The sequence below is a fragment of the Leptodactylus fuscus genome, chromosome 4 (genome assembly GCF_031893055.1).
Source record: "Leptodactylus fuscus isolate aLepFus1 chromosome 4, aLepFus1.hap2, whole genome shotgun sequence".
NCBI lineage: Eukaryota > Metazoa > Chordata > Amphibia > Anura > Leptodactylidae > Leptodactylus > Leptodactylus fuscus.
This window is the reverse complement of record NC_134268.1, coordinates 2,254,310-2,277,149: the sequence shown is the minus strand read 5'-3', so window position 1 is coordinate 2,277,149 and position 22,840 is coordinate 2,254,310. Positions and strand designations below refer to the sequence as shown.

The following is a 22,840-nucleotide window of genomic DNA, read 5'->3' as shown; positions in this document are numbered from 1 at the left end:
AGATATATCCACATGTCAGGGCCAGGTGTAGTACTACAAGTACCAGGCAGAGCATACAATGTGTAAGGAGAGAGTATGGTCAGATATAGCCACATGTCAGGGCCAGGTGTAGTACTACAAGTACCAGGCAGAGCATACAATGTGTAAGTACGGAGCATGGTCAGATATAGCCACATGTCAGGGCCAGGTGTAGTACTACAAGTACCAGGCAGAGCATACAATGTGTAAGTAGAGAGCATGGTCAGATATGGCCACATGTCAGGGCCAGGTGTAGTACTACAAGTACCAGGCAGAGCATACAATGTGTAAGTAGAGAGCATGGTCAGATATAGCCACATGTCAGGGCCAGGTGTAGTACTACAAGTACCAGGCAGAGCATACAATGTGTAAGGAGAGAGCATGGTCAGATATAGCCACATGTCAGGGCCAGGTGTAGTACTACAAGTACCAGGCAGAGCATACAATGTGTAAGTAGGGAGCATGGTCAGATATAGCCACATGTCAGGGCCAGGTGTAGTACTACAAGTACCAGGCAGCGCATACAATGTGTAAGTAGAGAGCATGGACAGATATAGCCACATGTCAGGGCCAGGTGTAGTACTACAAGTACCAGGCAGAGCATACAATGTGTAAGTAGAGAGCATGGTCAGATATAGCCACATGTCAGGACCAGGTGTAGTACTACAAGTACCAGGCAGAGTATACAATGTGTAAGGAGAGAGAATGGTCAGATATAGCCACATGTCAGGGCCAGGTGTAGTACTACAAGTACCAGGCAGAGCATACAATGTGTAAGTAGAGAGCATGGTCAGATATGGCCACATGTCAGAACCAGGTGTAGTACTACAAGTACCAGGCAGAGCATACAATGTGTAAGGAGAGAGTATGGTCAGATATAGCCACATGTCAGGGCCAGGTGTAGCACTACAAGTACCAGGCAGAGCATACAATGTGTAAGTAGAGGACATGGTCAGATATATCCACATGTCAGGGCCAGGTGTAGTGCTACAAGTACCAGGCAGAGCATACAATGTGTAAGGAGAGAGCATGGTCAGATATGGCCACATGTCAGGGCCAGGTGTAGTACTACAAGTACCAGGCAGAGCATACAATGTGTAAGTACAGAGCATGGTCAGATATATCCACATGTCAGGGCCAGGTGTAGTACTACAAGTACCAGGCAGAGCATACAATGTGTAAGTAGAGAGCATGGTCAGATATAGCCACATGTCAGGGCCAGGTGTAGTACTACAAGTACCAGGCAGAGCATACAATGTGTAAGGAGAGAGCATGGTCAGATATATCCACATGTCAGGGCCAGGTGTAGTACTACAAGTACCAGGCAGAGCATACAATGTGTAAGTAGAGAGCATGGTCAGATATAGCCACATGTCAGGGCCAGGTGTAGTACTACAAGTACCAGGCAGAGCATACAATGTGTAAGGAGAGAGCATGGTCAGATATAGCCACATGTCAGAACCAGGTGTAGTACTACAAGTACCAGGCAGAGCATACAATGTGTAAGTAGAGAGCATGGTCAGATATATCCACATGTCAGGGCCAGGTGTAGTACTACAAGTACCAGGCAGAGCATACAATGTGTAAGTAGAGAGTATGGTCAGATATAGCCACATGTCAGGGCCAGGTGTAGTACTACAAGTACCAGGCAGAGCATACAATGTGTAAGTAGAGAGTATGGTCAGATATAGCCACATGTCAGGGCCAGGTGTAGTACTACAAGTACCAGGCAGAGCATACAATGTAAGTAGAGAGCATGGTCAGATATATCCACATGTCAGGGCCAGGTGTAGTACTACAAGTACCAGGCAGAGCATACAATGTGTAAGGAGAGAGCATGGTCAGATATATCCACATGTCAGGGCCAGGTGTAGTACTACAAGTACCAGGCAGAGCATACAATGTGTAAGTAGGGAGCAAGGTCAGATATAGCCACATGTCAGGGCCAGGTGTAGTACTACAAGTACCAGGCAGAGCATACAATGTGTAAGGAGAGAGCATGGTCAGATATATCCACATGTCAGGGCCAGGTGTAGTACTACAAGTACCAGGCAGAGCATACAATGTGTAAGTACGGAGCATGGTCAGATACAGCCACATGTCAGGGCCAGGTGTAGTACTACAAGTACCAGGCAGAGCATACAATGTGTAAGGAGAGAGCATGGTCAGATATAGCCACATGTCAGGGCCAGGTGTAGTACTACAAGTACCAGGCAGAGCATACAATGTGTAAGTAGAGAGCATGGTCAGATATATCCACATGTCAGGGCCAGGTGTAGTACTACAAGTACCAGGCAGAGCATACAATGTGTAAGTACGGAGCATGGTCAGATACAGCCACATGTCAGGGCCAGGTGTAGTACTACAAGTACCAGGCAGAGCATACAATGTGTAGGGAGAGAGCATGGTCAGATATAGCCACATGTCAGGGCCAGGTGTAGTACTACAAGTACCAGGCAGAGCATACAATGTGTAAGTAGGGAGCATGGTCAGATATATCCACATGTCAGGGCCAGGTGTAGTACTACAAGTACCAGGCAGAGCATACAATGTGTAGGGAGAGAGCATGGACAGATATAGCCACATGTCAGGGCCAGGTGTAGTACTACAAGTACCAGGCAGAGTATACAATGTGTAAGTAGAGAGCATAGTCAGATATAGCCACATGTCAGGACCAGGTGTAGTACTACAAGTACCAGGCAGAGCATACAATGTGTAAGTAGAGAGCATGGTCAGATATATCCACATGTCAGGGCCAGGTGTAGTACTACAAGTACCAGGCAGAGCATACAATGTGTAAGGAGAGAGCATGGTCAGATATATCCACATGTCAGGGCCAGGTGTAGTACTACAAGTACCAGGCAGAGCATACAATGTGTAAGGAGAGAGCATGGTCAGATATATCCACATGTCAGGGCCAGGTGTAGTACTACAAGTACCAGGCAGAGCATACAATGTGTAAGGAGAGAGCATGGTCAGATATAGCCACATGTCAGGGCCAGGTGTAGTACTACAAGTACCAGGCAGAGCATACAATGTGTAAGTAGGGAGCATGGTCAGATATAGCCACATGTCAGGGCCAGGTGTAGTACTACAAGTACCAGGCAGAGCATACAATGTGTAAGTAGAGAGCATAGTCAGATATATCCACATGTCAGGGCCAGGTGTAGTACTACAAGTACCAGGCAGAGCATACAATGTGTAAGTAGAGAGCATGGTCAGATATAGCCACATGTCAGGGCCAGGTGTAGTACTACAAGTACCAGGCAGAGTATACAATGTGTAAGTAGAGAGCATGGTCAGATATAGCCACATGTCAGGGCCAGGTGTAGTACTACAAGTACCAGACAGAGCATACAATGAGTAAGTAGAGGACATGGTCAGATATAGCCACATGTCAGGGCCAGGTGTAGTACTACAAGTACTTGGCAGAGCATACAATGTGTAAGTAGGGAGCATGGTCAGATATAGCCACATGTCAGGGCCAGGTGTAGTACTACAAGTACCAGGCAGAGCATGCAATGTGTAAGTAGAGAGCATGGTCAGATACAGCCACATGTCAGGACCAGGTGTAGCACTACAAGTACCAGGCAGAGCATACAATGTGTAAGTACAGAGCATGGTCAGATATAGCCACATGTCAGGGCCAGGTGTAGTACTACAAGTACCAGGCAGAGTATACAATGTGTAGGGAGAGAGCATGGTCAGATATAGCCACATGTCAGGGCCAGGTGTAGTACTACAAGTACCAGGCAGAGCATACAATGTGTAAGTAGAGAGCATAGTCAGATATAGCCACATGTCAGGGCCAGGTGTAGTACTACAAGTACCAGGCAGAGCATACAATGTAAGTAGAGAGCATGGTCAGATATATCCACATGTCAGGGCCAGGTGTAGTACTACAAGTACCAGGCAGAGCATACAATGTGTAAGTAGGGAGCATGGTCAGATACAGCCACATGTCAGGCCCAGGTGTAGTACTACAAGTACCAGGCAGAGCATACAATGTAAGTAGAGAGCATGGTCAGATATATCCACATGTCAGGGCCAGGTGTAGTACTACAAGTACCAGGCAGAGCATACAATGTGTAAGTAGAGAGCATAGTCAGATATAGCCACATGTCAGGGCCAGGTGTAGTACTACAAGTACCAGGCAGAGCATACAATGTGTAAGTAGGGAGCATGGTCAGATATTGCCACATGTCAGGGCCAGGTGTAGTACAACAAGTACCAGGCAGAGCATACAATGGGTAAGTACGGAGCATGGTCAGATATAGCCACATGTCAGGGCCAGGTGTAGTACTACAAGTACCAGGCAGAGCATACAATGTGTAAGTAGAGGACATGGTCAGATATAGCCACATGTCAGGGCCAGGTGTAGTACAACAAGTACCAGGCAGAGCATACAATGGGTAAGTACGGAGCATGGTCAGATATAGCCACATGTCAGGGCCAGGTGTAGTACTACAAGTACCAGGCAGAGCATACAATGTGTAAGTAGAGGACATGGTCAGATACAGCCACATGTCAGGACCAGGTGTAGTACTACAAGTACCAGGCAGAGTATACAATGTGTAGGGAGAGAGCATGGTCAGATATAGCCACATGTCAGGGCCAGGTGTAGTACTACAAGTACCAGGCAGAGCATACAATGTGTAAGTAGAGAGCATGGTCAGATATAGCCACATGTCAGGGCCAGGTGTAGTACAACAAGTACCAGGCAGAGCATACAATGGGTAAGTACGGAGCATGGTCAGATATAGCCACATGTCAGGGCCAGGTGTAGTACTACAAGTACCAGGCAGAGCATACAATGTGTAAGTAGAGAGCATGGTCAGATATATCCACATGTCAGGGCCAGGTGTAGTACTACAAGTACCAGGCAGAGCATACAATATGTAAGTAGAGAGCATGGTCAGATATAGCCACATGTCAGGGCCAGGTGTAGTACTACAAGTACCAGGCAGAGCATACAATGTGTAAGTACAGAGCATGGTCAGATATAGCCACATGTCAGGGCCAGGTGTAGTACTACAAGTACCAGGCAGAGCATACAATGTGTAAGTAGAGAGCATGGTCAGATATATCCACATGTCAGGGCCAGGTGTAGTACTACAAGTACCAGGCAGAGCATACAATGTGTAAGTAGAGAGCATAGTCAGATATAGCCACATGTCAGGGCCAGGTGTAGTACTACAAGTACCAGGCAGAGCATACAATGTGTAAGTAGAGAGCATGGTCAGATATATCCACATGTCAGGGCCAGGTGTAGTACTACAAGTACCAGGCAGAGCATACAATATGTAAGTAGAGAGCATAGTCAGATATAGCCACATGTCAGGGCCAGGTGTAGTACTACAAGTATCAGGCAGAGCATACAATGGGTAAGTAGAGAGCATAGTCAAATATAGCCACATGTCAGGGCCAGGTGTAGTACTACAAGTACCAGGCAGAGTATACAATGTGTAAGTACAGAGCATGGTCAGATATAGCCACATGTCAGGGCCAGGTGTAGTACTACAAGTACCAGGCAGAGCATACAATGTGTAAGTAGGGAGCATGGTCAGATATAGCCACATGTCAGGGCCAGGTGTAGTACTACAAGTACCAGGCAGAGCATACAATGGGTAAGTACGGAGCATGGTCAGATATAGCCACATGTCAGGGCCAGGTGTAGTACTACAAGTACCAGGCAGAGCATACAATGGGTAAGTAGAGAGCATAGTCAGATATAGCCACATGTCAGGGCCAGGTGTAGTACTACAAGTACCATGCAGAGCATACAATGTGTAAGTACAGAGCATGGTCAGATACAGCCACATGTCAGGGCCAGGTGTAGTACTACAAGTACCAGGCAGAGCATACAATGTGTAAGTAGGAAGCATGGTCAGATACAGCCACATGTCAGGGCCAGGTGTAGTACTACAAGTACCAGGCAGAGCATACAATGTGTAAGTAGAGAGCATAGTCAGATATAGCCACATGTCAGGGCCAGGTGTAGTACTACAAGTACCAGGCAGAGCATACAATGTGTAAGGAGAGAGCATGGTCAGATATATCCACATGTCAGGGCCAGGTGTAGTACTACAAGTACCAGGCAGAGCATACAATGTGTAAGGAGAGAGCATGGTCAGATATAGCCACATGTCAGGGCCAGGTGTAGTACTACAAGTACCAGGCAGAGCATACAATGTGTAAGTAGGAAGCATGGTCAGATACAGCCACATGTCAGGGCCAGGTGTAGTACTACAAGTACCAGGCAGAGCATACAATGTGTAAGTAGAGAGCATAGTCAGATATAGCCACATGTCAGGGCCAGGTGTAGTACTACAAGTACCAGGCAGAGCATACAATGTGTAAGGAGAGAGCATGGTCAGATATATCCACATGTCAGGGCCAGGTGTAGTACTACAAGTACCAGGCAGAGCATACAATGTGTAAGTAGGGAGCATGGTCAGATATTGCCACATGTCAGGGCCAGGTGTAGTACAACAAGTACCAGGCAGAGCATACAATGGGTAAGTACGGAGCATGGTCAGATATAGCCACATGTCAGGGCCAGGTGTAGTACTACAAGTACCAGGCAGAGCATACAATGTGTAAGTAGAGGACATGGTCAGATATAGCCACATGTCAGGGCCAGGTGTAGTACAACAAGTACCAGGCAGAGCATACAATGGGTAAGTACGGAGCATGGTCAGATATAGCCACATGTCAGGGCCAGGTGTAGTACTACAAGTACCAGGCAGAGCATACAATGTGTAAGTAGAGGACATGGTCAGATATAGCCACATGTCAGGGCCAGGTGTAGTACTACAAGTACCAGGCAGAGCATGCAATGTGTAAGTAGAGGACATGGTCAGATACAGCCACATGTCAGGACCAGGTGTAGTACTACAAGTACCAGGCAGAGTATACAATGTGTAGGGAGAGAGCATGGTCAGATATAGCCACATGTCAGGGCCAGGTGTAGTACTACAAGTACCAGGCAGAGCATACAATGTGTAAGTAGGGAGCATGGTCAGATATAGCCACATGTCAGGGCCAGGTGTAGTACTACAAGTACCAGGCAGAGCATACAATGTGTAAGTAGAGAGCATGGTCAGATATAGCCACATGTCAGGGCCAGGTGTAGTACAACAAGTACCAGGCAGAGCATACAATGGGTAAGTACGGAGCATGGTCAGATATAGCCACATGTCAGGGCCAGGTGTAGTACTACAAGTACCAGGCAGAGCATACAATGTGTAAGTAGAGAGCATGGTCAGATATATCCACATGTCAGGGCCAGGTGTAGTACTACAAGTACCAGGCAGAGCATACAATATGTAAGTAGAGAGCATAGTCAGATATAGCCACATGTCAGGGCCAGGTGTAGTACTACAAGTACCATGCAGAGCATACAATGTGTAAGTACAGAGCATGGTCAGATATAGCCACATGTCAGGGCCAGGTGTAGTACTACAAGTACCAAGCAGAGCATACAATGTGTAAGGAGAGAGCATGGTCAGATATAGCCACATGTCAGGGCCAGGTGTAGTACTACAAGTACCAGGCAGAGCATACAATGGGTAAGTAGAGAGCATAGTCAGATATAGCCACATGTCAGGGTCAGGTGTAGTACTACAAGTACCAGGCAGAGCATACAATGTGTAAGTAGAGAGCATGGTCAGATACAGCCACATGTCAGAACCAGGTGTAGTACTACAAGTACCAGGCAGAGCATACAATGTGTAAGTAGAGAGCATAGTCAGATATAGCCACATGTCAGGGCCAGGTGTAGTACTACAAGTACCAGGCAGAGCATACAATGTGTAAGTAGAGAGCATGGTCAGATATATCCACATGTCAGGGCCAGGTGTAGTACTACAAGTACCAGGCAGAGCATACAATGTGTAAGTAGAGAGCATAGTCAGATATAGCCACATGTCAGGGCCAGGTGTAGTACTACAAGTACCAGGCAGAGCATACAATGTGTAAGTAGAGAGCATGGTCAGATATATCCACATGTCAGGGCCAGGTGTAGTACTACAAGTACCAGGCAGAGCATACAATATGTAAGTAGAGAGCATAGTCAGATATAGCCACATGTCAGGGCCAGGTGTAGTACTACAAGTACCAGGCAGAGTATACAATGTGTAAGTACAGAGCATGGTCAGATATAGCCACATGTCAGGGCCAGGTGTAGTACTACAAGTACCAGGCAGAGCATACAATGTGTAAGTAGGGAGCATGGTCAGATATAGCCACATGTCAGGGCCAGGTGTAGTACTACAAGTACCAGGCAGAGTATACAATGTGTAAGTACAGAGCATGGTCAGATATAGCCACATGTCAGGGCCAGGTGTAGTACTACAAGTACCAGGCAGAGCATACAATGTGTAAGTAGGGAGCATGGTCAGATATAGCCACATGTCAGGGCCAGGTGTAGTACTACAAGTACCAGGCAGAGCATACAATGGGTAAGTACGGAGCATGGTCAGATATATCCACATGTCAGGGCCAGGTGTAGTACTACAAGTACCAGGCAGAGCATACAATGTGTAAGTAGGGAGCATGGTCAGATATATCCACATGTCAGGGCCAGGTGTAGTACTACAAGTACCAGGCAGAGCATACAATGTGTAAGTAGAGAGCATGGTCAGATATAGCCACATGTCAGGACCAGGTGTAGTACTACAAGTACCAGGCAGAGTATACAATGTGTAAGGAGAGAGAATGGTCAGATATAGCCACATGTCAGGGCCAGGTGTAGTACTACAAGTACCAGGCAGAGTATACAATGTGTAAGTAGAGAGCATGGTCAGATATGGCCACATGTCAGAACCAGGTGTAGTACTACAAGTACCAGGCAGAGCATACAATGTGTAAGGAGAGAGTATGGTCAGATATAGCCACATGTCAGGGCCAGGTGTAGCACTACAAGTACCAGGCAGAGCATACAATGTGTAAGTAGAGGACATGGTCAGATATATCCACATGTCAGGGCCAGGTGTAGTACTACAAGTACCAGGCAGAGTATACAATGTGTAAGGAGAGAGCATGGTCAGATATGGCCACATGTCAGGGCCAGGTGTAGTACTACAAGTACCAGGCAGAGCATACAATGTGTAAGTAGGAAGCATGGTCAGATATGGCCACATGTCAGGGCCAGGTGTAGTACTACAAGTACCAGGCAGAGCATACAATGTGTAAGTAGAGAGCATGGTCAGATATAGCCACATGTCAGGGCCAGGTGTAGTACTACAAGTACCAGGCAGAGCATACAATGTGTAAGTAGAGAGCATGGTCAGATATAGCCACATGTCAGGGCCAGGTGTAGTACTACAAGTACCAGGCAGAGCATACAATGTGTAAGGAGAGAGCATGGTCAGATATATCCACATGTCAGGGCCAGGTGTAGTACTACAAGTACCAGGCAGAGCATACAATGTGTAAGTAGAGAGCATGGTCAGATATAGCCACATGTCAGGGCCAGGTGTAGTACTACAAGTACCAGGCAGAGCATACAATGTGTAAGGAGAGAGCATGGTCAGATATAGCCACATGTCAGAACCAGGTGTAGTACTACAAGTACCAGGCAGAGCATACAATGTGTAAGTAGAGAGCATGGTCAGATATATCCACATGTCAGGGCCAGGTGTAGTACTACAAGTACCAGGCAGAGCATACAATGTGTAAGTAGAGAGTATGGTCAGATATAGCCACATGTCAGGGCCAGGTGTAGTACTACAAGTACCAGGCAGAGCATACAATGTGTAAGGAGAGAGCATGGTCAGATATATCCACATGTCAGGGCCAGGTGTAGTACTACAAGTACCAGGCAGAGCATACAATGTGTAAGTAGGGAGCAAGGTCAGATATAGCCACATGTCAGGGCCAGGTGTAGTACTACAAGTACCAGGCAGAGCATACAATGTGTAAGGAGAGAGCATGGTCAGATATATCCACATGTCAGGGCCAGGTGTAGTACTACAAGTACCAGGCAGAGCATACAATGTGTAAGTAGGGAGCATGGTCAGATATATCCACATGTCAGGGCCAGGTGTAGTACTACAAGTACCAGGCAGAGCATACAATGTGTAGGGAGAGAGCATGGTCAGATATAGCCACATGTCAGGACCAGGTGTAGTACTACAAGTAGCAGGCAGAGCATACAATGTGTAAGTAGAGAGCATGGTCAGATATATCCACATGTCAGGGCCAGGTGTAGTACTACAAGTACCAGGCAGAGCATACAATGTGTAAGGAGAGAGCATGGTCAGATATAGCCACATGTCAGGGCCAGGTGTAGTACTACAAGTACCAGGCAGAGCATACAATGTGTAAGGAGAGAGCATGGTCAGATATAGCCACATGTCAGGGCCAGGTGTAGTACTACAAGTACCAGGCAGAGCATACAATGTGTAAGGAGAGAGCATGGTCAGATATAGCCACATGTCAGGGCCAGGTGTAGTACTACAAGTACCAGGCAGAGCATACAATGTGTAAGTAGAGAGCATGGTCAGATATAGCCACATGTCAGGGCCAGGTGTAGTACTACAAGTACCAGACAGAGCATACAATGAGTAAGTAGAGGACATGGTCAGATATAGCCACATGTCAGGGCCAGGTGTAGTACTACAAGTACCAGGCAGAGCATGCAATGTGTAAGTAGAGAGCATAGTCAGATATAGCCACATGTCAGGGCCAGGTGTAGTACTACAAGTACCAGGCAGAGCATACAATGTAAGTAGAGAGCATGGTCAGATATATCCACATGTCAGGGCCAGGTGTAGTACTACAAGTACCAGGCAGAGCATACAATGTGTAAGTAGGGAGCATGGTCAGATACAGCCACATGTCAGGCCCAGGTGTAGTACTACAAGTACCAGGCAGAGCATACAATGTAAGTAGAGAGCATGGTCAGATATATCCACATGTCAGGGCCAGGTGTAGTACTACAAGTACCAGGCAGAGCATACAATATGTAAGTAGAGAGCATAGTCAGATATAGCCACATGTCAGGGCCAGGTGTAGTACTACAAGTACCAGGCAGAGCATACAATGTGTAAGTAGGGAGCATGGTCAGATACAGCCACATGTCAGGCCCAGGTGTAGTACTACAAGTACCAGGCAGAGCATACAATGTAAGTAGAGAGCATGGTCAGATATATCCACATGTCAGGGCCAGGTGTAGTACTACAAGTACCAGGCAGAGCATACAATGTGTAAGTAGAGAGCATGGTCAGATATGGCCACATGTCAGGGCCAGGTGTAGTACTACAAGTACCAGGCAGAGCATACAATATGTAAGTAGAGAGCATAGTCAGATATAGCCACATGTCAGGGCCAGGTGTAGTACTACAAGTACCATGCAGAGCATACAATGTGTAAGGAGAGAGTATGGTCAGATATAGCCACATGTCAGGGCCAGGTGTAGTACTACAAGTACCAGGCAGAGCATACAATGTGTAAGGAGAGAGCATGGTCAGATATATCCACATGTCAGGGCCAGGTGTAGTACTACAAGTACCAGGCAGAGCATACAATGTGTAGGGAGAGAGCATGGTCAGATATAGCCACATGTCAGGACCAGGTGTAGTACTACAAGTAGCAGGCAGAGCATACAATGTGTAAGTAGAGAGCATGGTCAGATATATCCACATGTCAGGGCCAGGTGTAGTACTACAAGTACCAGGCAGAGCATACAATGTGTAAGGAGAGAGCATGGTCAGATATATCCACATGTCAGGGCCAGGTGTAGTACTACAAGTACCAGGCAGAGCATACAATGTGTAAGTAGAGAGCATGGTCAGATATATCCACATGTCAGGGCCAGGTGTAGTACTACAAGTACCAGGCAGAGCATACAATGTGTAAGTAGAGAGCATAGTCAGATATAGCCACATGTCAGGGCCAGGTGTAGTACTACAAGTACCAGGCAGAGCATACAATGTGTAAGTAGAGAGCATGGTCAGATATATCCACATGTCAGGGCCAGGTGTAGTACTACAAGTACCAGGCAGAGCATACAATGTGTAAGTAGAGAGCATGGTCAGATATAGCCACATGTCAGGGCCAGGTGTAGTACTACAAGTACCAGGCAGAGTATACAAGGTGTAAGTAGAGAGCATGGTCAGATATAGCCACATGTCAGGGCCAGGTGTAGTACTACAAGTACCAGACAGAGCATACAATGTGTAAGTAGAGAGCATGGTCAGATATATCCACATGTCAGGGCCAGTTGTAGTACTACAAGTACCAGGCAGAGCATACAATGTGTAAGGAGAGAGCATGGTCAGATATATCCACATGTCAGGGCCAGGTGTAGTACTACAAGTACCAGGCAGAGCATACAATGTGTAGGGAGAGAGCATGGTCAGATATAGCCACATGTCAGGGCCAGGTGTAGTACTACAAGTAGCAGGCAGAGCATACAATGTGTAAGTAGAGAGCATGGTCAGATATATCCACATGTCAGGGCCAGGTGTAGTACTACAAGTACCAGGCAGAGCATACAATGTGTAAGGAGAGAGCATGGTCAGATATAGCCACATGTCAGGGCCAGGTGTAGTACTACAAGTACCAGGCAGAGCATACAATGTGTAAGGAGAGAGCATGGTCAGATATATCCACATGTCAGGGCCAGGTGTAGTACTACAAGTACCAGGCAGAGCATACAATGTGTAAGTAGAGAGCATGGTCAGATATATCCACATGTCAGGGCCAGGTGTAGTACTACAAGTACCAGGCAGAGCATACAATGTGTAAGTAGAGAGCATAGTCAGATATAGCCACATGTCAGGGCCAGGTGTAGTACTACAAGTACCAGGCAGAGCATACAATGTGTAAGTAGAGAGCATAGTCAGATATATCCACATGTCAGGGCCAGGTGTAGTACTACAAGTACCAGGCAGAGCATACAATGTGTAAGTAGAGAGCATGGTCAGATATAGCCACATGTCAGGGCCAGGTGTAGTACTACAAGTACCAGGCAGAGTATACAAGGTGTAAGTAGAGAGCATGGTCAGATATAGCCACATGTCAGGGCCAGGTGTAGTACTACAAGTACCAGACAGAGCATACAATGTGTAAGTAGAGAGCATGGTCAGATATATCCACATGTCAGGGCCAGTTGTAGTACTACAAGTACCAGGCAGAGCATACAATGTGTAAGGAGAGAGCATGGTCAGATACAGCCACATGTCAGGGCCAGGTGTAGTACTACAAGTACCAGACAGAGCATACAATGAGTAAGTAGAGGACATGGTCAGATATAGCCACATGTCAGGGCCAGGTGTAGTACTACAAGTACCAGGCAGAGCATACAATGTGTAAGTAGGGAGCATGGTCAGATATAGCCACATGTCAGGGCCAGGTGTAGTACTACAAGTACTTGGCAGAGCATACAATGTGTAAGTAGGGAGCATGGTCAGATATAGCCACATGTCAGGGCCAGGTGTAGTACTACAAGTACCAGGCAGAGCATGCAATGTGTAAGTAGAGAGCATAGTCAGATATAGCCACATGTCAGGGCCAGGTGTAGTACTACAAGTACCAGGCAGAGCATACAATGTAAGTAGAGAGCATGGTCAGATATATCCACATGTCAGGGCCAGGTGTAGTACTACAAGTACCAGGCAGAGCATACAATGTGTAAGTAGGGAGCATGGTCAGATACAGCCACATGTCAGGCCCAGGTGTAGTACTACAAGTACCAGGCAGAGCATACAATGTGTAAGTACGGAGCATGGTCAGATATAGCCACATGTCAGGGCCAGGTGTAGTACTACAAGTACCAGGCAGAGCATACAATGTGTAAGTACGGAGCATGGTCAGATATAGCCACATGTCAGGGCCAGGTGTAGTACTACAAGTACCAGGCAGAGCATACAATGTGTAAGTACGGAGCATGGTCAGATATAGCCACATGTCAGGGCCAGGTGTAGTACTACAAGTACCAGGCAGAGCATACAATGTGTAAGTAGAGAGCATGGTCAGATATAGCCACATGTCAGGGCCAGGTGTAGTACAACAAGTACCAGGCAGAGCATACAATGGGTAAGTACGGAGCATGGTCAGATATAGCCACATGTCAGGGCCAGGTGTAGTACTACAAGTACCAGGCAGAGCATACAATGTGTAAGTAGAGAGCATGGTCAGATATATCCACATGTCAGGGCCAGGTGTAGTACTACAAGTACCAGGCAGAGCATACAATATGTAAGTAGAGAGCATAGTCAGATATAGCCACATGTCAGGGCCAGGTGTAGTACTACAAGTACCATGCAGAGCATACAATGTGTAAGTACAGAGCATGGTCAGATATAGCCACATGTCAGGGCCAGGTGTAGTACTACAAGTACCAGGCAGAGCATACAATGGGTAAGTAGAGAGCATAGTCAGATATAGCCACATGTCAGGGTCAGGTGTAGTACTACAAGTACCAGGCAGAGCATACAATGTGTAAGTAGAGAGCATGGTCAGATACAGCCACATGTCAGAACCAGGTGTAGTACTACAAGTACCAGGCAGAGCATACAATGTGTAAGTAGAGAGCATAGTCAGATATAGCCACATGTCAGGGCCAGGTGTAGTACTACAAGTACCAGGCAGAGCATACAATGTGTAAGTAGAGAGCATGGTCAGATATATCCACATGTCAGGGCCAGGTGTAGTACTACAAGTACCAGGCAGAGCATACAATGTGTAAGTAGAGAGCATGGTCAGATATATCCACATGTCAGGGCCAGGTGTAGTACTACAAGTACCAGGCAGAGCATACAATGTGTAAGTAGAGAGCATAGTCAGATATAGCCACATGTCAGGGCCAGGTGTAGTACTACAAGTACCAGGCAGAGCATACAATATGTAAGTAGAGAGCATAGTCAGATATAGCCACATGTCAGGGCCAGGTGTAGTACTACAAGTACCAGGCAGAGCATACAATGGGTAAGTAGAGAGCATAGTCAAATATAGCCACATGTCAGGGCCAGGTGTAGTACTACAAGTACCAGGCAGAGCATACAATGTGTAAGTACAGAGCATGGTCAGATATAGCCACATGTCAGGGCCAGGTGTAGTACTACAAGTACCAGGCAGAGCATACAATGGGTAAGTAGAGAGCATAGTCAGATATAGCCACATGTCAGGGCCAGGTGTAGTACTACAAGTACCATGCAGAGCATACAATGTGTAAGTACAGAGCATGGTCAGATATAGCCACATGTCAGGGCCAGGTGTAGTACTACAAGTACCAGGCAGAGCATACAATGTGTAAGGAGAGAGCATGGTCAGATATAGCCACATGTCAGGGCGAGGTGTAGTACTACAAGTACCAGGCAGAGCATACAATGTGTAAGTAGGAAGCATGGTCAGATACAGCCACATGTCAGGGCCAGGTGTAGTACTACAAGTACCAGGCAGAGCATACAATGTGTAAGTAGAGAGCATGGTCAGATATATCCACATGTCAGGGCCAGGTGTAGTACTATAAGTACCAGGCAGAGCATACAATGTGTAAGTAGGAAGCATGGTCAGATATAGCCACATGTCAGGGCCAGGTGTAGTACTACAAGTACCAGGCAGAGTATACAATGTGTAAGGAGAGAGCATGGTCAGATATATCCACATGTCAGGGCCAGGTGTAGTACTATAAGTACCAGGCAGAGCATACAATGTGTAAGTAGGAAGCATGGTCAGATATAGCCACATGTCAGGGCCAGGTGTAGTACTACAAGTACCAGGCAGAGCATACAATGTGTAAGTAGAGAGCATGGTCAGATATAGCCACATGTCAGGGCCAGGTGTAGTACTACAAGTACCAGGCAGAGCATACAATGTGTAAGTAGAGAGCATGGTCAGATATATCCACATGTCAGGGCCAGGTGTAGTACTACAAGTACCAGGCAGAGCATACAATGTGTAAGTAGGGAGCATGGACAGATATAGCCACATGTCAGGGCCAGGTGTAGTACTACAAGTACCAGGCAGAGCATACAATGTGTAAGTAGAGAGCATAGTCAGATATAGCCACATGTCAGGGCCAGGTGTAGTACTACAAGTACCAGGCAGAGCATACAATGTGTAAGTAGAGAGCATGGTCAGATATATCCACATGTCAGGGCCAGGTGTAGTACTACAAGTACCAGACAGAGCATACAATGTGTAAGTAGAGAGCATGGTCAGATATAGCCACATGTCAGGGCCAGGTGTAGTACTACAAGTACTTGGCAGAGCATACAATGTGTAAGTAGGGAGCATGGTCAGATATAGCCACATGTCAGGCCCAGGTGTAGTACTACAAGTACCATGCAGAGCATACAATGTGTAAGTACAGAGCATGGTCAGATATAGCCACATGTCAGGGCCAGGTGTAGTACTACAAGTACCAGGCAGAGCATGCAATGTGTAAGTAGAGGACATGGTCAGATACAGCCACATGTCAGGACCAGGTGTAGTACTACAAGTACCAGGCAGAGTATACAATGTGTAGGGAGAGAGCATGGTCAGATATAGCCACATGTCAGGGCCAGGTGTAGTACTACAAGTACCAGGCAGAGCATACAATGTGTAAGTAGGGAGCATGGTCAGATATAGCCACATGTCAGGCCCAGGTGTAGTACTACAAGTACCAGGCAGAGCATACAATGTAAGTAGAGAGCATGGTCAGATATATCCACATGTCAGGGCCAGGTGTAGTACTACAAGTACCAGGCAGAGCATACAATATGTAAGTAGAGAGCATAGTCAGATATAGCCACATGTCAGGGCCAGGTGTAGTACTACAAGTACCAGGCAGAGCATACAATGTGTAAGTAGAGGACATGGTCAGATATAGCCACATGTCAGGGCCAGGTGTAGTACAACAAGTACCAGGCAGAGCATACAATGGGTAAGTACGGAGCATGGTCAGATATAGCCACATGTCAGGGCCAGGTGTAGTACTACAAGTACCAGGCAGAGCATACAATGTGTAAGTAGAGGACATGGTCAGATACAGCCACATGTCAGGACCAGGTGTAGTACTACAAGTACCAGGCAGAGTATACAATGTGTAGGGAGAGAGCATGGTCAGATATAGCCACATGTCAGGGCCAGGTGTAGTACTACAAGTACCAGGCAGAGCATACAATGTGTAAGTAGGGAGCATGGTCAGATATAGCCACATGTCAGGGCCAGGTGTAGTACTACAAGTACCAGGCAGAGCATACAATGGGTAAGTACGGAGCATGGTCAGATATAGCCACATGTCAGGGCCAGGTGTAGTACTACAAGTACCAGGCAGAGCATACAATGGGTAAGTACGGAGCATGGTCAGATATAGCCACATGTCAGGGCCAGGTGTAGTACTACAAGTACCAGGCAGAGCATACAATGTGTAAGTAGAGAGCATGGTCAGATATATCCACATGTCAGGGCCAGGTGTAGTACTACAAGTACCAGGCAGAGCATACAATATGTAAGTAGAGAGCATAGTCAGATATAGCCACATGTCAGGGCCAGGTGTAGTACTACAAGTACCATGCAGAGCATACAATGTGTAAGTACAGAGCATGGTCAGATATAGCCACATGTCAGGGCCAGGTGTAGTACTACAAGTACCAAGCAGAGCATACAATGTGTAAGGAGAGAGCATGGTCAGATATAGCCACATGTCAGGGCCAGGTGTAGTACTACAAGTACCAGGCAGAGCATACAATGGGTAAGTAGAGAGCATAGTCAGATATAGCCACATGTCAGGGTCAGGTGTAGTACTACAAGTACCAGGCAGAGCATACAATGTGTAAGTAGAGAGCATGGTCAGATACAGCCACATGTCAGAACCAGGTGTAGTACTACAAGTACCAGGCAGAGCATACAATATGTAAGTAGAGAGCATAGTCAGATATAGCCACATGTCAGGGCCAGGTGTAGTACTACAAGTACCAGGCAGAGCATACAATGGGTAAGTAGAGAGCATAGTCAAATATAGCCACATGTCAGGGCCAGGTGTAGTACTACAAGTACCAGGCAGAGTATACAATGTGTAAGTACAGAGCATGGTCAGATATAGCCACATGTCAGGGCCAGGTGTAGTACTACAAGTACCAGGCAGAGCATACAATGTGTAAGTAGGGAGCATGGTCAGATATAGCCACATGTCAGGGCCAGGTGTAGTACTACAAGTACCAGGCAGAGCATACAATGGGTAAGTACGGAGCATGGTCAGATATAGCCACATGTCAGGGCCAGGTGTAGTACTACAAGAACCAGGCAGAGCATACAATGGGTAAGTAGAGAGCATAGTCAGATATAGCCACATGTCAGGGCCAGGTGTAGTACTACAAGTACCATGCAGAGCATACAATGTGTAAGGAGAGAGCATGGTCAGATATAGCCACATGTCAGGGCCAGGTGTAGTACTACAAGTACCAGGCAGAGCATACAATGTGTAAGTAGGAAGCATGGTCAGATACAGCCACATGTCAGGGCCAGGTGTAGTACTACAAGTACCAGGCAGAGCATACAATGTGTAAGTAGAGAGCATAGTCAGATATAGCCACATGTCAGGGCCAGGTGTAGTACTACAAGTACCAGGCAGAGCATACAATGTGTAAGGAGAGAGCATGGTCAGATATATCCACATGTCAGGGCCAGGTGTAGTACTATAAGTACCAGGCAGAGCATACAATGTGTAAGTAGGGAGCATGGACAGATATAGCCACATGTCAGGGCCAGGTGTAGTACTACAAGTACCAGGCAGAGCATACAATGTGTAAGTAGAGAGCATAGTCAGATATAGCCACATGTCAGGGCCAGGTGTAGTACTACAAGTACCAGGCAGAGCATACAATGTGTAAGTAGAGAGCATGGTCAGATATATCCACATGTCAGGGCCAGGTGTAGTACTACAAGTACCAGGTAGAACATACAATGTGTAAGTAGAGAGCATGGTCAGATACAGCCACATGTCAGGGCCAGGTGTAGTACTACAAGTACCAGGCAGAGCATACAATGTGTAAGTAGGGAGCATGGTCAGATATATCCACATGTCAGGGCCAGGTGTAGTACTACAAGTACCAGACAGAGCATACAATTTGTAAGTAGAGAGCATGGTCAGATATATCCACATGTCAGGGCCAGGTGTAGTACTACAAGTACCAGACAGAGCATACAATGTGTAAGTAGAGAGCATGGTCAGATATAGCCACATGTCAGGGCCAGGTGTAGTACTACAAGTACCAGGCAGAGCATACAATGTGTAAGTAGGGAGCATGGACAGATATAGCCACATGTCAGGGCCAGGTGTAGTACTACAAGTACCAGGCAGAGCATACAATGTGTAAGTAGAGAGCATGGTCAGATATGGCCACTTGTCAGGGCCAGGTGTAGTACTACAAGTACCAGGCAGAGCATACAATGTGTAAGTAGAGAGCATAGTCAGATATATCCACATGTCAGGGCCAGGTGTAGTACTACAAGTACCAGGCAGAGCATACAATGTGTAAGTACGGAGCATGGTCAGATATAGCCACATGTCAGGGCCAGGTGTAGTACTACAAGTACCAGGCAGAGCATACAATGTGTAAGGAGAGAGCATGGTCAGATATATCCACATGTCAGGGCCAGGTGTAGTACTACAAGTACCAGGCAGAGCATACAATGTGTAAGGAGAGAGCATGGTCAGATATATCCACATGTCAGGGCCAGGTGTAGTACTACAAGTACCAGGCAGAGCATACAATGTGTAAGGAGAGAGCATGGTCAGATATAGCCACATGTCAGGGCCAGGTGTAGTACTACAAGTACCAGGCAGAGCATACAATGTGTAAGGAGAGAGCATGGTCAGATATATCCACATGTCAGGGCCAGGTGTAGTACTACAAGTACCAGGCAGAGCATACAATGTGTAAGTAGGGAGCATGGACAGATATAGCCACATGTCAGGGCCAGGTGTAGTACTACAAGTACCAGGCAGAGCATACAATGTGTAAGTAGAGGACATGGTCAGATACAGCCACATGTCAGGGCCAGGTGTAGTACTACAAGTACCAGGCAGAGCATACAATGTGTAAGTAGAGAGCATGGTCAGATATAGCCACATGTCAGGGCCAGGTGTAGTACTACAAGTACCAGGCAGAGCATACAATGTGTAAGGAGAGAGCATGGTCAGATATATCCACATGTCAGGGCCAGGTGTAGTACTACAAGTACCAGGCAGAGCATACAATGTGTAAGTAGGGAGCATGGACAGATATAGCCACATGTCAGGGCCAGGTGTAGTACTACAAGTACCAGGCAGAGCATACAATGTGTAAGTAGAGAGCATGGTCAGATATATCCACATGTCAGGGCCAGGTGTAGTACTACAAGTACCAGACAGAGCATACAATGTGTAAGTAGAGAGCATAGTCAGATATATCCACATGTCAGGGCCAGGTGTAGTACTACAAGTACCAGGCAGAGCATACAATGTGTAAGGAGAGAGTATGGTCAGATATAGCCACATGTCAGGGCCAGGTGTAGTACTACAAGTACCAAGCAGAGCATACAATGTGTAAGGAGAGAGCATGGTCAGATATAGCCACTTGTCAGGGCCAGGTGTAGTACTACAAGTACCAGGCAGAGTATACAATGTGTAAGGAGAGAGCATGGTCAGATATAGCCACATGTCAGGGCCAGGTGTAGTACTACAAGTACCAGGCAGAGCATACAATGTGTAAGTAGAGAGCATAGTCAGATATATCCACATGTCAGGGCCAGGTGTAGTACTACAAGTACCAGGCAGAGCATACAATGTGTAAGTAGAGAGCATAGTCAGATATAGCCACATGTCAGGGCCAGGTGTAGTACTACAAGTACCAGGCAGAGCATACAATGTGTAAGTAGAGAGCATGGTCAGATATGGCCACATGTCAGGGCCAGGTGTAGTACTACAAGTACCAGGCAGAGCATACAATGTGTAAGGAGAGAGCATGGTCAGATATAGCCACATGTCAGGGCCAGGTGTAGTACTACAAGTACCAGGCAGAGCATACAATGTGTAAGGAGAGAGCATGGTCAGATATAGCCACATGTCAGGGCCAGGTGTAGTACTACAAGTACCAGGCAGAGCATACAATGGGTAAGTAGAGAGCATGGTCAGATACAGCCACATGTCAGGGCCAGGTGTAGTACTACAAGTACCAGGCAGAGCATACAATGTGTAAGTAGAGGACATGGTCAGATATAGCCACATGTCAGGGCCAGGTGTAGTACTACAAGTACCAGGCAGAGCATACAATGTGTAAGTAGAGAGCATGGACAGATATAGCCACATGTCAGGGCCAGGTGTAGTACTACAAGTACCAGGCAGAGCATACAATGTGTAAGTAGAGAGCATGGTCAGATATAGCCACATGTCAGGGCCAGGTGTAGTACTACAAGTACCAGGCAGAGTATACAATGTGTAAGTAGAGAGCATGGTCAGATATAGCCACATGTCAGGGCCAGGTGTAGTACTACAAGTACCAGGCAGAGCATACAATGTGTAAGGAGAGAGCATGGTCAGATATAGCCACATGTCAGGGCCAGGTGTAGTACTACAAGTACCAGGCAGAGCATACAATGGGTAAGGAGAGAGCATGGTCAGATATAGCCACATGTCAGGACAAGGACAATCACAACCAAAACGGCACCATTATATGTCCTGTGATGTCACAGACAGGGCTTAGATGTAGACTGTGCAGTGCAGATAACCTGCAGTCTGTGCTCTAGGGAGTAGCAGCAGAATCATGAATGCAGCTCTGGAGTATAGTCTAAGTATCGATATTCAGGGCTCGTATATGTAGACGGGGGCCGGCCATGGCCGGACAGTGACCAGTGAGCTTACCCAAGTCCATGCAGAGTGCGGCCGCCACCAGACAGATGATCAATTTCTTCATCTTGCTTGTGGAAGGAGTGAAGACGAGGAGCGGGCGCAGGATCCCTGATATTTATAGTCCTTCTTCTCCATCTTATTAACATAAATATAGTGGCAATAGATATTTATCAGGACGCTAAACGATCTGTTCTGAGAGTTTTAGGCGGTAATTACCAATATTGTAAGGAGTGTCACCCAATGATCTCATTTACAGACATATGATAATATTATAATGAAGGGTTCATTGTCTGCTAGGTCGGTGCGCCCTTATCATAGCGCCTCCAGCAGGACGTTCCTCCCAGTCACATTGCTATGATCAGACATGTGGCCTTAGTCACGCTGAGACATGGTAGCTTTTATGTGAAACTTTCTGCTATTATTAGTTTATTAGGTTGCAGATTCCTCCCGTCTTGTAAATACTTATTAAGGTTTATTGGTTTTACGCGATTCCAGTCCTCGGAACGTGAGCACAAGATCAGACGGAGATGGTCAACCACAGCTGGGATGACCCAAGACCAAACCCAACCGTGACCCAAGACTCTGTGTTCATACAATATGGGAGGTCCCATGGTCAGTAGATGTCTTGGGGATCATTACCATGCTTGGGTCCCATCATTATGGACAGGGCTACCCCCCTGGTGTGTTATGACCACAGAACAAAATGTGCACCCTCAGAATACAGATAAGAAATAGGCTGGGGCGCAGCATCTGAGGATTCACCTGATATTCACCGTCACCCTTCACTAGGACATTGCTGCAGGAGGATTCCCAATCACAGTCCCTAGAATTGTTCTGGTGGTGTTATTGGATGGGTGTGTGGTCAGGAACAGAGCTGAGGGTCACCAACATGAGAGCAATCAGGAGGCAAAGGGGCTAGTGGATGAGACTGAACAGAAACCTGTAGCAAGTCAGGAGACTACACTACAATACCAGGAGGAATATCCAATGTGCAAGGCA

The 22,840-nt window shown here is 46.8% G+C and overlaps 1 protein-coding gene across 1 annotated transcript in view; it reads right to left on the bottom strand.

The window, feature by feature from the left end:
- The window catches only part of LOC142201107 (uncharacterized), a 41,307-nt gene extending 19,402 nt beyond the window's left edge, over nucleotides 1-21,905 (bottom strand). The window contains exon 1 of the mRNA XM_075271935.1: nucleotides 21,854-21,905. Within this exon, the coding sequence (XP_075128036.1) occupies nucleotides 21,854-21,905 (52 nt within the window). The remainder of the gene's footprint in view (nucleotides 1-21,853) is intronic.
- Nucleotides 21,906-22,840: the final 935 nt, after the last annotated feature.